At 39.9% G+C, this 18,107-nt stretch overlaps 1 protein-coding gene and 1 non-coding gene across 4 annotated transcripts in view; both read right to left on the bottom strand.

Moving 5' to 3' along the window:
- NRAP (nebulin related anchoring protein) overlaps positions 1-18,107 on the bottom strand; it is an 84,519-nt gene that overhangs the window by 31,155 nt on the left and 35,257 nt on the right. For all 3 annotated transcript variants that reach the window (XM_078151046.1, XM_020988085.2, XM_020988086.2), the window contains exons 17-26: positions 16,230-16,337; positions 15,847-15,948; positions 14,499-14,696; positions 13,680-13,784; positions 11,710-11,808; positions 10,044-10,148; positions 9,178-9,285; positions 6,989-7,300; positions 5,659-5,763; positions 1,365-1,463 (exon numbers count right to left, since the gene is read on the bottom strand). In XM_078151046.1, the coding sequence (XP_078007172.1) occupies positions 1,365-1,463; positions 5,659-5,763; positions 6,989-7,300; positions 9,178-9,285; positions 10,044-10,148; positions 11,710-11,808; positions 13,680-13,784; positions 14,499-14,696; positions 15,847-15,948; positions 16,230-16,337 (1,341 nt within the window). The remainder of the gene's footprint in view (positions 1-1,364; positions 1,464-5,658; positions 5,764-6,988; positions 7,301-9,177; positions 9,286-10,043; positions 10,149-11,709; positions 11,809-13,679; positions 13,785-14,498; positions 14,697-15,846; positions 15,949-16,229; positions 16,338-18,107) is intronic.
- Positions 17,621-17,727, bottom strand: LOC144456458 (U6 spliceosomal RNA). The gene has a single exon (XR_013485545.1). It is a non-coding gene; the product is annotated as a U6 spliceosomal RNA (small nuclear RNA).

Genomic DNA, 18,107 nt, shown 5'->3' with positions numbered 1-18,107 from the left:
ATTCCATCTACAATGCCTAATGTTTGTCTGCTTTAATCTAGACCATGCTCATACTGTACTTAGGATTAACCTAGCAGTAAATGTGAGTACCTCTGGTATGGTGTCTCTGGTGTTTTCCTTTTAAACTACAAAATATTCTGGGCTGGGTTTGGCTGTCCCAGCCCCCAAATCTTATTTAATGAGTCCATGTTTCTAAATATCACAGCAGTGCCCCCTAGAGTTAGTTTAACTAAAGGATCTGGCAGTTTTCTCAACACAGAAAAGATTCTGTTTCACTGTCAACCTTCCCCAGTTTTCAATGTTTATTTTTTTGAGTCTAAAATAAAGGCAGACACAATTCATTACCTTTACAATTTGAAAGCATTAAAATGAACCTCAGCTCATTCTAGAATGTCAGACCAAGAAAGTTAAATAACAACCACAAACATCTGTTCAATTTGGAGATGGAATAAGACATTTGGTTCCTGCTTAAACTTTCCAAAATGTACCACTTAGTGGGAAATTAGGATGGTTTGAAAATATTTTGGGCATGTCAATGCAAGACATAGCGAAGAAGGCCCAGGCAAGGCAAAGTGAAAAAATGTCTCAATGCAGGCAACCAAACTAGGGTAATGTTCCTTGCAGTGAATTTTTACAATTCCAAATATGGAATCATCCAGCTAGCAGGGGCCTTAAAAATAATCCAGTCCCATCCCATTATTTTATAGATGAGCCCCACTAAAGTTCAAAGAACTTCCATGTGTGAGGTAAACTGGATAAATGTCAGATTATTATTTTACTCTGTGCTATACAGATATACACAAAGCCAAATTCTGATTGAATTTGTTTCATTTCTTATCAGAACTCAGAAATGAAGAGGATGGAGAAACAGTCTGAAAATTGAACTTAATATCCTCAGAGCATGCTCAGATCATTTCCCAGTGTTAATGGTGCCTAACTTTTGGGTCTCATTGTAGCACCAGGCATGCCATTCGTATATTATAACTAAAAGACAAAAGTGATAACAAAAACAAAAATGAAAATGCCTACTCTAAAAATGGTGTCTTTAAAAAAAAGGGGGGATTGGTATAGAAAGGGGGTGGAGAATGAGGGAGCATCACAAAAGAAGGTAATATAGAGAACACAAATTTGGATGGGTCTTTACAAGGTGGGATAGATGCCTGTTTCTCATCATAAAGAAAATAACACCCTGTTTCCATACCAATGAAAAGTCACCCCATTCTAGGTCCACCTCATTTGTACACAAAAGTTTGCTCATTCTTAGGACAATAGCGAGAGCAAGACTGAGAAATGCTTTGGCTTCCATCAGGTTGCTGAAAGAGGAACTCACTCTATAATCATAATGTATATACATTATAACTTACATCCACTGCTTGGGTATAACTAATTCTAGCCTGGACCATCTCAGGAGTGTCTTTAATACTGGTAAACTTCAAAGCCCACGGATGCTGACGGTACTTCTTCTGTTGAGCAGAAAAAGATCAAAGCTGTGAATTTTGTGTGGTTCTTTCATGCCATTTGAAAGAGAAAAATCATAGGTTGCTTGAGATTAGAGTGAATTTGTGAACATAATTATAATTCCACTTCCTCCATCTTTATGTCCTGGGTGCCTTCGGGTTAATATTTGTTTCAATTTCAGTATAACCTTGTGTCAATTAACATTAAAGTAGTCCTACCTGATACAAAGAGAACACCTCAAAATTGGGTTATGCCAGTAAAGCATTATAAGAGCCACACTTAGAAATGGGCTTTTAAAGGCTTCAAATACTATGTAGTGTGCTGTTTACATATTTTTAGTTCCTCTAAGCAAAAAAAAAAAAATTCTGGAGCAGTTACATTTAACAACTGAAGTTTTCTATTCTCTTCCCACACAGGAGCATGACAGAGTCAAAAACAGCTCACTTAACATGCCACATGCCAGTTTACACAGACTGTGCAGTCATTTCTAGGTCCCATTTAGGCCCATTTCTAGGTCCCACAGTAGGCTTTTATTGATGTTTATGCTAACAATGACAGGAATAATACTGTTATTCAAAAAAGGAGTCATGGCAGAATATAGAACTTAAAACATTCATTCATTCAACAAGTATTTTTAAACACTTTATATACAGGGCCTTGTGCTGAGAGGGCTATAAATAAAAATAAGACACAAATATAAATGATGACAATTCAATGTTAGGTTGACAAAATGGCATTTACCTGATTTTAAGTGTTTGTTCCTGAAAAACGGAGTGTAAATGAATGAAAAAAAAACAAGCAAACCATATTTGCAATGAGCTAGACTAATTATTATTTTAAGGAACTTTGAAGTGATGCCTTTTATAACCACCCTATTCACCCTTTCTAAAAGCAAGGCCCACCGCAATATTTTTCCTCCACTTGGCCAATTTATTTAAAGGGCGAGCAAGGTAATGGAATCATTTCTCTCACTGTCTATTTCCAGCTACTCGCTTGTCTCTGGGCCAGAAAGATTAGAGTGTGCTTTTTCTTCTGCCCAAAGAAAATTCTTGAGTCAATATGCCTGAGAATACTGTGGCTGCCTGTGTCTACTATGTCTCTCATCAGCATTCAGTTTTCATCCTGAAATAGTAGAGGTCTGTCCATACGGCACAGATCTAGTTCAGCTTGAGAATCAGGGTGATAGAGTAGAAGGGTGCTAGGATCTCAATTACTATCTGTGTGACCTTGGGAAAGTGACTCAACTTTGCTGAATCTCATTTCCTCATCTGTAACATGAGGAAGTTGGATCAGATGACCTCTGAGATACTCTGCAGTTCTAAATATACTTGTAGTCAGAGCATCTGATTCAAAGTGTCTGGACTACCTGTGAAATGTTGCAAAAGTTTAATTATCTTCTTTAAAATCACTTAACACAATTAAAGATTGGAATCTTGCAAAGCATCAAAGAAGTTAAGCAAATGTGTTTGTTCAGGCTTTAAAATTAGGTAGAGAATTAAAACCAGTATGGGATAATTCTGTCTTTTAAAAAACCCGTATGTATGGGGGGGGGGCAAATAGGCAGGCAATTGAAAAGGCATTTTTAAACAATGAAACCTAAAGGATCATAATTCTCCATTTCATTTCATATGTGGACAAGATCTTTGAACTAGTTATTATAAATTCTAGAGCTAGAAATATGTTCCTATAAGATGTTCAAAGCCCATGTTGTCCCTTTGGCATGGCAGCCATCCCAAGAGTGCCTCCCCTGAATCTCACAAAACTTCTTCTGGTAGAACCAAAAGGTCTTTTGAACCCATGTGGTCTGTTGGGCCATGGGCTTGTGCGGCCCCTTGTGAACAAGGACTGTGGTTTCTTTGGGTTTTTTTTTTATCCCTAGCACCACAGTAGGTGCTTAATAAATGCTTCTTGGTTAATTGAGATGATACAAAACAGGCCAACAAAAGTCATGTGTGCTAAAGAAATCAATTAATCAACTAATTTTCATTTAGTGCTTACTATATGCCAGATATTGTGCTATAAGCAGGGATACAAAGAAAAAGCAAAAGTAGTCCCTGTCCTCAAGTAATAATAATAACAATTATAACTAACATTTATATAGTACTTACTATGTGCCAGGCACTGTACTAAGTGCTTTACAGTTATTATCACCTTTGATCTTTATAACAATCCTGGGAGATAGGTGCTATTATTATCTCCATTTTACAGATGAGAAAACTGAGGCAAACGGAGGTGAAACTTGCCCAGAGTCACATAACTAGCAAATGGCTGAAGGCACATTTGAAGTCAGGTCTTCCTGACTCCAGGCACAGTGCTCTATCCACTGTACCCCCCAGCTGCCAGCTATAACAAATGCATACGTCTTCACAACAAAGGAAGGGAGGGACAAAGGTAAGAAGGAATGAAGGGAAGAAAGAAGGGAGAGAAGGATAAAGGAAAGGAGGAAGGAAGGAAGGAAGGAAGGAAGGAAGGAAGGAAGGAAGGAAGGAAGGAAGGAAGGAAGGAAGGAAGGAAGGAAGGAGAAGGGAGGGAGGGAGGGAGGGAGGAACGAAGGAAAGAAGTATGGAGGGAGGGAGGGAAGGAAGGAAAGAAAGAAGGAAATATTTATTAGGTGCCTACTATGGAGCAGATAGCAGATAGCCTTAAGGGGAAAGCACTAAAAAGTACAACTTTGTCATGGTAATTGGGAATCTATTCCACAGGGCAATATCAAGCCCCAGGAAGATGCAATGTCCCATGGGGTGAAAACGGAAACCTCTTTATGTTTTCACTATCTATTTTTACAGACTAAAATGGCCACTAGGAGTCAGACTGTGCAGTTCCCCAAACCGCAGATCAATGTATTTTACTGTTATATTTACCTGCATATGTCTTCTCACCCCTACTAGACTATAAGCTGTTTTGTTACCACTAGGCTTAGTTTCAAGGGCTTCAGGCCCTTCTGAAAATGCATATTGTCCCTAGGACCATCATACAGATGCCTAAAAGCCCATTACAGACAGGAGCAGAAAGAGATTTGGGTTGGGGATGTTCACGGATGTTTGGCCTAAGACGCTCCCCTCATTGCCTTTGTGAAGGCCCCACACAGGTGGGCCATCTCTGATGTGGGGCCTTCCCGGATCCCCCAGCTATCAGTGGTTTTTCTACCATCGCCTTGTCTTCCCTCATCTTTGTGCCAGCTTTATCCTGCCCCAGTAGGATGTAAGCTCCTTGAGTGCACAGACTGTTATTTTTGTCCTTATTATCCCCAGATCCTAGGACAGTGCCTGTCATACGATGGAGATAGGGATGGAGAGCTATGGTTAATTTTGAATAGGGAGCAGCCTGGTGAGGAAACTCCCTTTACCAACACAGGCTGGTAGTTTCTCTTAGATGTACATTCTTAGTGAGCTGCCTACAGCACTGAGTCACTGTTAAGGGACTTACTCAGGGTCACACAGTCAATATGTGTCAATGGTAGAACTTGAACCCAGGTCTCCTGTGGACGGCTCTCTATCTACTGTGCCACACTGCTTCTTGACATATTATGGTTTCTTTTAAATGTTTATTGAATGGAGCTGACCTTAATTCTATCTCCCTGTCTGGCTCCCAAAGATTGGTTCAACTAGGTTGTCTTCAAATGTGAGAGAAACACCCTTCCCTCAACTGTCCTGCAATTAATCCAGAGAGCCTGGGGATGCCTTAGGGAAGGATCCATTTAGTCCGGCTAAACTTGGATAGCCCCAGTACTAAAATGCAGGTGAGATACCCAAAGGGCTGAATTGTACAGAGTGCTGGGCACTCCACGAATGTCTAAGGCGTTGGGGGAGTAAGGGGAGGAGGGGAGGAATGGAGAAATGTGTGTATAAAATGACAAAAGGGCTTTCTGGGGGCAATAAATGTATCTTTTCATCATCTCTCCTATGTTGCTTCATTAAAAAGGTAAGTTAGTGGGTAGCAATTGAGCGCTGTTTGATTGTCATTATTATTCATAATATCATTTGTCACCTACTTTGTTTTTGCAAAGGCTATATGGGCTCCTACTGGCGTGTGTTTGGTATGTGGTTTCCCTCTAATTACCAGTCCTAGTCTGGGTTTGGAGTCCTTTCATGTGGCATTGCCTTTTTCTTTGCCTTTTGAGTGGAAATGATTTTAATTTTATACAGGAATTTTGCACACATAATGCAGCCAGTTCTGTTACATGCTGTCACAAAATCTCACCTCACTAATGAGTTCTCCTGCCTTCTTAGCCTGTTCCACATTTAATGACCCAGTGGCTATCCATCCGGCTCCTTTCATCCAGTTCAAATCGGCTCTATATTGGTTCTGACAAAGAAAAAAATGCACCATTGTTGGTGCTCAGACATTTAAAGCACCATTAAAGGATCCTGACATAGCTCAGAGACCAACTGAGTCAAATTAGCTCCTGCTTTTGTTTTATCTGCTTCTGCACAGTCACAGGTAGAGCCTCCTCTCCCTCAAAAATATATTAAATTAATTTTTAAAAATTGGAACCATCCCTACTTAGGATGACTTTATGTGATACCCAGCAATATGAGGAGGGGGGGCACTCAACCTTTTTCCTCATTATTGACTTCAATCCTGACTCCAGCAGCTGAAAGGAGCAGATCTCATTGTCTGTCTTACCAGTTTTCTTCTTTAAAATGACATGCAGGGGAGAAGAAAATGAGAATGCACAACAGAACGCAGGTGGAAAACTATTTGATGGAATTTCACAAGACATTCGATGCTTCCTATGGTTTCAGTTCCTTCCTACACATCCCCATGGGGCAAAATATTCCTTTACTTGCCATTATACAAGGAGTTTTAATGGGAATGGACATTTAAATGGATCCCTCATTGAAACTAGTTCACCTATCTACCATGGAGTAACCACATTGGTGAGGATGTGTCTCCCCCCCAAAGTGCAATATTCAGAAGCATCTGTCCTGATTCTTTGGTTCATGGCCATCATACGGCCATAGTGAGCTAAATAAAAAAATGAAAAATTTTTAAAAAGTACATGTAGGGGTCAGGAGAGCAAAGAAGGGGGGAAATAGCTGATAACTTTCACAGTTGAGGCTACCATTTCCTGGAAGTTGAAACTATATGTCAGTTAACAAATAAACATTCATAAAGGACCTTCTACATTGCCAGGCCCTTTCCCCTGCCCACAGCCCACAAAGCAGAGCCCATTCATTCCATCATAGCCTCTTTTTCCATCATAGTTAACATGACACAAACAAAATTCCTGTCCCACCCCAACACACACATTTCTATATGGAAAAATGTGAATATGGAAATACTCTATGAATATTTGAAACTGTTATGAAAATACCCAATGAAGAAGAAGATAGGTCCACAACTTCTTTGCTGGTGGGAACTTAAGTTTGTTGATTTCATGGGTAAGAATGAAATCACTGGGAAACTAAACATATTGAACTGGATCTATAAACAGGAGCTTCTATGTAAAGGTTGCGTAGGCCTTAAGCACACAGTTGTTTTGAATGGATGGGAATCAGGGGAGTGTCATTTAAAACAAGCAACTTACATCACTTTGCAAACCATATGCCTTCCTTGCCCATTCCACTTTCATGTCTGTTGGCAGAGCAGTAAATTGATGCAGGGATGTCTTATATCCTATGTCTGTGGCTAAATGTTGGGCCTTCTGAGCATGGACAAGGTGGATCATATCCATGGGAACATGGCACTGAGTTTTGACATCTTCAAATCTTCTCTTGTATTCCAGATCACTCTGCAGCTTGGATACTTGGAGAGAATGAGCCATCTGAGAATCACCCTGAACACCCTGGGCTCCAATCAATTTGCCTCTGGACTTCTCATAGTCCTCTTTATATTTTATCTAATGGGAAGAAAGCACAGAAGGACACATGAGACTTTCCCTGAGAAGTGGTCGAGCCTCAGTCTACAGTCAATATAAGTTACAAAACAAACTTCCAGAACATTTGAAACCCAGATCAGGCCTAACTGAGTACATTTCTATAAATCCAATTCAACGAATGTTTACTGAACACCTACTATGTTCAAAGCCCTAGACTAGGCCTGAGGGAGATGCAAAGATGAAAAGCCACAGTCTTTGCCTTCAAGAGAATCTGGTAGGGAAGAGAAAACATGTGTCCAAGGAAATCTAATACAAATAATAATAATTAAGTACAAACAAAATACTCTAAGAGTTTAAAAGGTTTCCTCTATAATAGAGGGTCTTTCTTAACTGGTGGTCTTAACTTGGATAGGAAAAAAATTTACATCTTAATTTTTATTAATCTCTAAATGATATTTAGAATTTTCTTTAATAATTTTAAAATCACTGTTCTAAGAAGTGGTCCATAGGCTTCATCAGGCTGCCAAAGGGATCCATGCCTTGGCTCTATACCAATTAGGTCAGACACTCAATAATCTAGAGCAGATCAAAAAAATACATTGTCCGAGAAAAATCTCTGGAGTGGGAGTGGAAGCTAGAGGCATCAAATAAAAGCCTCAGACACTTGCTGTGTGAATGTGGGCAAGTTATTTAGCCTTGTTTGTCTCAGTTTCCTCATCTGTAAGATGAGCTGGAGAAAGAAATAGTGGACCGCTCCGCTATCTTTGCCAAGAAAACCCCAAATGGGGTCATGAAGAGTCAGGCACAACTGAAAAATGACTGAACAACAAGAGGACAGAACACTAGCCCTGGAATCAGAAAGACCTGGGTTCGAATCCCACCTCAGCTATTTGCTAGTTTTGTGATTCTTGGCAAGTCATTTAATCTGTTTGCCTCAGTTTCCTCATTTGTAAAGTGAAGATATTATTAGCACCATCTCACAGGGTCATTGTGAGGATCAAATGAAAAACACGTAAAACATGAAATGCTAAACAAATGTCAGCTGTTATATATGTGAAAGCATTTTTAACTTAAAAGTACTATATGAAAGAACTGGTATGATCTGAATACAGACTGAAGCATACTATTTTTCACTTTCATTATTTTTTATTCATCTTCTTGTACAAAATGACTAATATGGAAGTGTTTTACATGATTGCATATGTATGACCTTTATCAGATTGCTTATCATCTTAGCAAATGGGGAGGTGAGGGAGAGAGGGAAGAAGGCATAGAATTTGAAAAAAATAAATCTAAAAAGTACTATATGAATTTAAAGTAATATTACCACTACTTTTATCATTATCAGGATATTTGGGTTCTAGTTCCAGGTCTGACTACCTGACCTTGGGCAAGTTACTTGAAAGATGGCATGGTATAATAATAACAATAGTTCGTATTTATGTGGGTGTTTTTTGTAATCTCATTTGGCCTTCATAAGACTGAGGTATGTGCTTTTTTTGTCTCCATTTTAGAGACAAGGAAACTGAGACAAAAGAAATTAGCATCTAAGGCAGAATTCAAACCCAGATCTTCCTGCCAACAAATACATCATTCTATTGGATCTGAAGTCAAAAAATCTGGGTTCAAATCTTGACTATGCTTCAGGGGCACCTGTGTGGCCCTGAGCAAGATATTTCACATCTCTCTGGGCTTTTGTATCATCTTTAACATGAGAGAATGGGACTAAATGATCTCTAAGTTCCTTCTCACTGTAAATCCTTGGATTTCCCCTCTCTGATTCTCTGTTTTATCGATTGTAAAATGAAAGACTTCGACCAGCTGGTCTCTAAAGTCTGTGGGAACTGTAATAGTCCCTGATTCAATTATCCATTCTAAAAGCTCGAGTAACCACTCACATCACTTGCTAGATCCCTCTTGGCCTTGGCTGACAGAAAAGACAAGGAGTCCAGACGAAGTTCAAATCCTTTTGCCTTCTGTTTCTCCCAGCTGCTCTTATACAGTTTCTAAAGAGATAACAATTTTTTAAAAAATTAATCTGTAGGTGAGAGGTTGGCTTCAGACTTCTTAATAGCCTCATTAGGAAGGGAAATTAAATCACCAAACGTCACCTGCCAATACCTAAGAAACTACAATGAAGCTCATTAAAACTATGGGAGAAATAAAAGTATTAATTCTTAAGTCACCTGGTAGGGAATAACTTACAAGTCTCTAAACTATCCACAGTTTCATGCAGTCCACAAGCATTTATTAGGCATCTGTGTATAGGACATTGTGCTAGCTACTGAGAAAGAAACATAAAGTTCGCATGAGACATGCACCCCTGCTATCATGGGAGTTTACGATCTTGTAGTAATTGGGACATTTCTCTCACTAGATGATAATGTGAATAATTGTTATGTCACCAAATAAATCCTCCTAAGCATCCTTTCCTCACCCCATCTTCAAGAGCTGATCAGAAATAAAATAAAAGGTGCAGGTAGGGCAACTCCCTATGACTTAGTTACTAAGCCATAGACAGGTGGCAATCTGTGTTGTTGGAAGGACTTTACATGCTGGTAGGTCCCCAAATCACCAAGTCTTTCATGGACTCACAAAGGAATTAGATTAGGATCTAGTCCAAGCACATGATACACGTAACCTTAGATGGCACTAACAAATTCTCTGAGTCAGTCTGTTGTCCACAGAATTGCAAATGAAGTCGGTCTTATAAAATCCCATTTAAGGAAAAAAAGAGTCCGGCATCCAATCCCTCTCCCGGTACCTCACTGAGATGCTGGGCATTAGCTCTGGCCTGCAGGAAGAGCGGCTCATCTTTGCTGATGGTGTATTGATGAACACAATGCTCATTCCCGGACTTGTAAGCCACCTAGCCAACAAAAGCAAAACATCAGTAGGGAGAGCCAACACAATTCAATTCAATAAGAGTTTGATGCACGTGTGAAGCTCTGTGCATTTCCCTTCCATGTACATGACTGACATTCATCACTTGTATCACTCCATAAGGAAAAGTGACTAGGAACAACCGTTCTCTCCGTAGTACACTGTCTTTCCCTTAGTATCAGGGGTAGGTGACTATCTTTGTAACTTCTACCCATTGTTCTTGTTTCTAGATTATAGTACTAAGTAAGCAAAATAATTTTAATCTTTCTCCCACTTGACAGCTCTCCAAATACTTGGAGCCAGTAGCACACTATTTTCCCCTCCGCCACCATCTTCCACCAGGACCTTCAAGAGATCCCCATATGGCGCGATCTCAACACCCCTTGCCAACCAGGTTGCCCACCCCTGGACACTCTTCATTTTATCAATGTCTTTCTTAAAATGCAGTGCCCTGAACTGAATGCAGTATAGTTAAAATTGTGGCCTGACCAGGGTATGGAGGACCATAGCTTCCCTAGCCCTGGGAACTATGTCTCTCTTAATGTAGCCTCAGATCATATTTGTTTTGTTGTTTGTCATATCATATTTGTTAGGCCTGTAGTCCATTAAGACCCCCAGATCTGTTTCAGATGAACTGTTGCCTAACCACAGCCATATTATAAAATACTTTGTAAAGTTGACTTTTTTAACCCACGTAAGCCTTTGAATTTCCCCCTAGTAAATGCTATCCATCCCAACTTTGCATCACTTACAAATCTGATAAGTGAGTCTTCTATTTTTCAATTCACTAATAAAAATGTCAAATAGCACATGCCCAAACAGAGAGAGACCCTGAACACATAATTAATGACCTCCATACAAGTTGACTTGGATAAGATAGAGTTAAACCCAAGAGAGAGGGGAAAACCTCAAGGCAACTTCACCAAAACTAAAATCTAGCTTTGGTTTGGTCCTCAAATACATCCTCATGTGTGTTTCAGGAAGATGATAGGGATTGGGGACTCTAGGAGTCTTGTAGAAGAGGTTTGAAAGTCGTGCTAAAAAAAGACAGCTCACTTTAATCCTTGTTCACCTTCTTTGACAGCTACTGCACCTGTCCCTGGAGCCACCAGACTCATGGTAGCGGAGATGAGTGGAGAAAAAAAAGCAAGATGGCATAGGTAGTAGAAACAACACTTGGCTATAAGCCTAAGTTGAAGTCTCTGCTCTTCTATACACACGGCAAATAATTTAACACACACACACACACACACACACACACACACACACACACACACACACACTCACACACCAGACCAGGTTTTCTCACCTGGAAAAGGCACAATATATCCTGGGGGAAAGGCAACATGGTACAGTGGATTGGGTTTAAGCTATGTGGGTCTTAGCATGTCATTTGATATCCTTCTGCTTCAGTTTCTTCATCTATAATATGAGGAGGTTGGACTTAATGACCTTTAAGGTCCTTTTCAGCCCACAATCTATCAGACTGACCACTAAGATACCTCCAACTTTAACATTCTTATTCCAAGGGACAATTCAGTACTCACATTACTCTGCAGCTCCTGGCTTCTCTTGGCATGTTCCATTTGGGAACTGTCAGTAACACTGGTGAACTTCAGAGCGTCAGCTCTCTGCCTGTATCTTTTCTGTTTAAACAAACAAACAAACAAAAAAGGAAAATACCATGACACAAAGATACTATTGAGCAGACATATCTCCATTTCAATTAACTAAATCTTTATTGGCTATTCCTCACAACTCCTTATAGAACAGGGGCACTGCTACACAGTGTTCAGCATAGTATCTGACACACCGTAGGTGCTTAAAAAATATTGATTGATTAATTGGTCCATAAATTTAAGTATTACCTCAACTACTTGTATATTGTAGAAGGCTCACAAAGGGAAGGAGCCTCCCCTTCTGGGTCAAGGATTTGCCATTACTAAAGGGGACATTTTACCTTTAGGTGGGAGGGGTCCCCAAATCTAACTGTATACCCCAGATTATGTTCATTTTAGAAATAATGGAACTGGCATAGAAAAGGAAATTGGGGAGGTCAAGATTAGGATTTTATTTTTACTGCCTCTAAGAATATTTTAACCCCCTGACTACGAGCAGGACTGAGTCAGAAACACCTAAGGCACATGGGGAATCTAACTGTCACTTTGTGGTTTTTAGTGTGTTTCATAATGAACTGATCTACAAGGGCCCAAGTGGGTATTTTTCTTCTTTCTACTCTCTGTGTACGTGAGTTGACCAATATATCTCTGCCCCAAGAGAATGGTCAGTACCATGCGAGGTTTTCAGTACAAGGAACTCTCAATCTAGAATGACCTCCACTTATCCAGATCAACAATTCACCTATAACTTACAATGTTATGGGGTTTCCTGGGGCACCAAGAGGTTACCTGACTTGCCCATAGTCTCACAGTATGTGTGAGAGGCATAGCTTGGACTCTGATCTTCCTGACTCGCTACCCCTCTCCCCTGCTAACTATCCTTGTTGGGGATAAGAAGGAACAAAGTCCAACCCAAGTTTATGCTTCTGGAGAAGGCCTGCATTCAACTCTCTTGGCCAAGGAACAGGAATCCCTTCCAAAATTCCTGTCCCTTAAAGCCTGGTGGAGGCCTGACAACTTTCCAAATGCAGTGCCTTTTAAAAGTCTTTTATTGCCTTCTTCTCTGCTTGTTTTACTGAGGTTTAAATTTCTCACACTCTAAATCAGAAGGAAATTTGCTGCTAAGGTAAGAAACACATCTCTTATGTGAACTTCAAAGAACTTAAGTGACCTGTATAATACAAATCTTTTAAGTAGAATTAGAATTCAAATGTAGCTTTTATTTAAAAGGAGGAGGGGGAATAAAACTTCATTGACTTTATATAGGATATATCACAAGGAATCTAAGTAAATTATTAGAGGGGTAAAAGTCAGTAAGATATGTTTTAGGTTCAAATCCTGCCATTCTTCTCTTTTCCAGAGTGTACTCCTGATTCTCCTGGACTTTCTCTACTATGCCATAGCTACCTTTTAACTCTGGATTTCACACGTTAGAACTACCCTCTGATTCTCTGGCCTCTTCTGATTGGCTGGTTCCCTTCAGAACCTCCATTTTAAGGAGGATGCCCAGGTCAGCCACGTGTTCATTCCCCTCCAGGATGTACTCTTGATTCTCTGGACTTTCTCTACTATACCCTGCCCTGAATACCCTATTTCTTCCCCTCCTAATCCTCACTTTTGGTGTGTGTTATTTACCCCATACTTCTTAAAAGTAGGTAGGGACTGTCTTTCTGCTCTTATTTGTTTTCCCAGTGCTTAGCATGGCATCTGGCACACAGTAAGCACTCAATAAATGCCTGTTGACTTGACTTGTTGACAAATGAATGGTGCAGGGTCTTTTATTCATCCTGTCTAAAAGTCAATGAGTTCATGGAAATTAACAGATTTCATCAGGTCTCTCTTAATGTCTCCAGGGCTGCATATGGTCTGAGAGACCAAAAGAATTGTATTTTGCTTACCTCACTAATCAGCTCCCCGGCTTTCTTGGCTTGTTCTATATTGAGACTCCCCTCTGCCATCCACCCAACTCCCTTCATCCATGTCAGGTCTGCCTTGTACTGCAACTGAAAGAGAAAAACCACCAGGTTGTAATTACAGAAATTGAAACAGATATAGGAAAATCACCAGAGAACTGAAAAAGGCCCACACCTTATAGGTGACTTCCATTTAAAACAAACAAACAAAAAACCTTGGGTCCTACTCCCTCGATAAAATAATGGGACTAACCTTGTGTCCAACCTGAGTATTTAACTTGTGCCCACAGAGGCCCTATCAAAGGTGAACATTTGATGCCCTTTTGACAAAGGACCCCTCCCCTTGTTATGTGACTAAATTCCCAATCTTTCCCCCATCTAACATCCCATTGCCAACACCTCTTTACCTTCCTAATATCTCTAGGCACCAACACTAATTTTCTGTGCCCCAGATCCTATTCCATTCTCTCAAGTAGGGTCAGCTTCTCCAAGTTCTCCTTTTTTCACTAACCTTCTTTTCCTTATCTGGAGCCAACCTAGCTCCTCCCTATCTCCCAATACTCTGGGTAAATCACAGAAGACCCCAAAGTGGATTTTTACACTTTCTACTCTGAGGAATCAACCCTCTGCTGTTATATACTCACATCTTTTTAATTCTAAAAGAATTAATGACTAAGAATTGTCTAAGACTAAGACAAACTATCTAAGACTTAATTATGTAAGACAAAGACTAAGGAATATCTAAAAAGTCTGAGGTTACTGTGAACAGAGTATAGCTGATAACAGGATGGATGGAGACCTCACCTCACTCTGAAGCTTGGAGGCCTTTTTGGCCCAGTTAGTTTTTATGTCCTCGGGGAGCACCGTATAGACATGCAGCTTCTTCCTGTAGTCCAGGTCACTGGCTAGAGCCTGGGCCTTCTTGGCATGCTGGATGTTGACCATATCCATAGGCAAGTGGAAATGAGTCTTACTCTCTTCAAACCCTTTCTTGTATTCAACCTTAGGTACACACATACAGACACACACACACACACACACACACACACACATACACACAAAATCTGAGTTAAAATATGGCTGCAGAGAAGTAGAATGAGTAGATAGAAAAATAACTAAGGCTCATTTAAAGGAATCAGACATCTTCTAGGAATTATCAATGCCTATAACGGTGCTTGGCACATGACAGGAGCTTAGTAGGCAGCCGGGTGGTACAGTGGATAAAGTATTGGACTTGGAATCAGAAAGACCTGAGTTCAAATCTAGCCTCAGACACTCACTAGCTGTGTGACACTGAGCAAATAACTTAAAACCCTGTTTGCCTCACTTCTTCATATGTAAAACTAGCTGGAGAAGAAAATAGCAAACCACTCTAGGATCTTTTCCAAGAAAACCCCAAAAAGGATCATGAAAAGTCAGATACAACTGAAAAATGGCTGGGTAACAACACTGGTAGTAATAGTAGTAGTAGTAGTAGTAGTAGTAGTAGTAGTAGTAGTCGTAGTAGTCGTAGTAGTCGCAGTAGTAGTAGTAGTAGTAGTAGTAGTAGTAGTAGTAGTAGTAGTAATAGTAGTAGTGGTGGTAGTGGTGGTAGTGGTAGTGGTAGTAGTAGTAGCAAATGTTTATTGATTAGGAGATACCATGATATTAATACTGGTATTTTTATAGTGCCTTTAGGTTTACAAAATCAGCATTTCATCTGATCCTCATAACAATGCTGTGTGTTCTGCACATAGGGAAATGGGTTTAGAAAATTTGTGTGTTCGTAGTCACATAGGTCGTCAGGTTTCACGAATGAGATTTGAACCCTGGTTCCTCCTGATTCCAAGTCTACTGCTCTTATTTTCCTAAAGTAAGATGAGAGTCTTCCCAAACTCCATTCTGTTGTATAACTGAACTTCCTGGGCTTTATTTATTAATTATTGCTCACTCTCAAGAACCATCCCTGAGCTGCTCTGAAATTATAGCAACAAGTCATGACTAATGAACAAAGGTTGCACCCCTCCAACCTCTCCCACAGTTCAGTCAAGGAAGGGGCTTCGAGCAGGAGCTTCTAACTGGTTCATGGGCTCATACGGCGACCAACAAAGAATGCTCCACCGAAGAAGTTTTCCCTAAAACACCTTGTAAGTAACAGGAAGAAATAGTTTACCTCACTGCTCATCTTGGCCACCTGCAGGGAGTGTAAAAGCCTTGAATCTTTGGTTCCCGTGGCTCTCCCTTTTGTTTTTTCGTAGTCTTCTTTGTATTTAATCTTGAAAGAAGAAAGTCTCTTGTGAGTGGGGAGAAGGGGGGGGGGGGAAGAAGTCGGCCATCCAAAGAGGCCAGGCTGTTCTAAGTGCAAGGTAAAGGATCCCAGAGAAAAAAAAAATTAAAGCATCTCTCAATGTTTATCAAATCCAGAATAAGATCAAAGTACTAGAAGTTCTGCAACTTTAAAATGCAACCTAGCAATCATTATTTTCCCCACATGACCACCAACACCTCATAGGAACAATTTCTTATGCATTTACAAGTTAATGAGGTAAAACCTACGTTGCTAGCAAGCTCCCCCGAGGCTTTGGCAGCCAACAAAGGCATGGCATCCAGCTTCATCTCAAACCCTCGGCCCTTTGTCTTCTCCCAACCTTCTTTGTACTTAACCTGATAAAGGAAACACCAGGTGAATAGGAGTAGCTATTGGCAGCATTGCTTAAAGTCAAAGTGAAAAAGTTAAAAAAAAAAAAAGAAAGAAAGCCTCTATCTTCCTCAAGATACAGAAAGATGGGCTGTCAGAATCAAAATTTTTACTATTGTATTATCATTATTATTTTTATCATCATTAAGAGTCCATGAAAACAGTGGCTATGCATTTAAATAAAAACAACTAAATTTAATATCATTGATAGCATGTAAATATTAATAATGTGAATATTCTGAATATTGATAACATATAAAGACAACTACACTTAATATTATTGATATATGAATGTAATCAATCACATAAATGTTGTGAATACTTATAATATGTAAATAATGATGACCAGACTTAATGTTATTGATACTATTGTGGATATTATGAATATTTATAATGTGTAAATGAAGGCAGATAAATTTAATATGTGAATGAGAATCCTAGCAGTATGTGCCTTGGAGTCAAGAAGATCTTGGTTTCAAATCCTGCTTCATCCATATATGAGCTATGTGGCCATGATCAAGCCATCTCTCTAAGACTATAAGTTACAAAGAAATTGCTGGTCTGCACAGATTAAAGGAGTTTGCACATCAGCACTTCCCTAAACCAATGAAATTATAGTCCAAGGACAGTTACAGATCCAAAAGAAATAATAATAATAATAATAACAATAATATGTTGACACTTCAAAAGGTCTATAATATCATTGAGTCTGGTTATTCCCTCTACCGAAGTAGACTGGAAACCCTTCACATTATAGCAAATAGTCTTAAGGTCAACATTGCCTTGTTACTGTGTTACCTACATTATTGTGAACTCTGAAATCTCCCTCTGTGATCATTATCTCCTGCCCTTCCATATCTTTCCTGGCCTCAGTCCTCCCAAACCTATTGTTTATCTTTACTGTATCTTCCAGTGGCTTCCTCCATCCCACCCTATTCTCCCAATCTATCACCCCTTCTCTAGCTTAATTTTCTTCCGTTAACAGTCTTGACTAGTAGCTCCTTAATTTACTTGCATATCGGCTTCCACCCTTCACTTTTCTTTCTTCCTTGTCCTTGCTGTCATTAACCACCTAGCAGATCACATTCCTCTATCACGCTCACTATCTGCTTTCTCTATGTACACTCTGCTACTAAATGGCACTGGAGGAAGTCTTACTACTGTGCTGTGTCAATTCATTCCCAGATCTCATTTGGGCATTGAGTGCTGCACCATAGTCATTTCATTCTTTCCTGCCTCTTTTTTTCTTTAAAATATGGAATGCTTCACTAATTTGTGTGTCATCCTCATTTAGGGGCCATGCTAATCTTCTCTGTATCATCACAATTTTAGTATATGTGCTGCCCAAGCAAGCACCCTGACTCTTTCTCTCATCCTCCTTAATGGTTGTTCATAACTTTCTCTTCTTTCCCTAAGGTCCCCTATGCCTCCCCAACCCTTCCTCTCATAGCAAATATCACTTCCTACCCGACTGAAGAAATGGAGGCCATCTGTCATAAATTCCCTTACCATCCCCACTCCATATACAAAAAACCCTCTACAATGCATCCCTTACTGTAGTAGCCCTTCTCCTTCCCAAGGGTAATTCCCCTATCTGGGCATTTTCCCCTGTCTCCTTCAGGAGCTTGTCCCATTGATAATATTTTCTTTCTGTCTCTGTCTCTTTGTCTGTCTCTGAGTGTCTCTCTGTCTGTCTCTGTCTGTCTTTGTCTCTGTGACTCTGTCTCTTTATACAT

This window comes from Phascolarctos cinereus, unplaced genomic scaffold (genome assembly GCF_003287225.1).
Source record: "Phascolarctos cinereus isolate Bilbo 61053 unplaced genomic scaffold, phaCin_HiC Scaffold_3;HRSCAF=262, whole genome shotgun sequence".
NCBI classification, from domain to species: domain Eukaryota; kingdom Metazoa; phylum Chordata; class Mammalia; order Diprotodontia; family Phascolarctidae; genus Phascolarctos; species Phascolarctos cinereus.
This window is presented reverse-complemented; position numbering and strand designations above follow the sequence as displayed.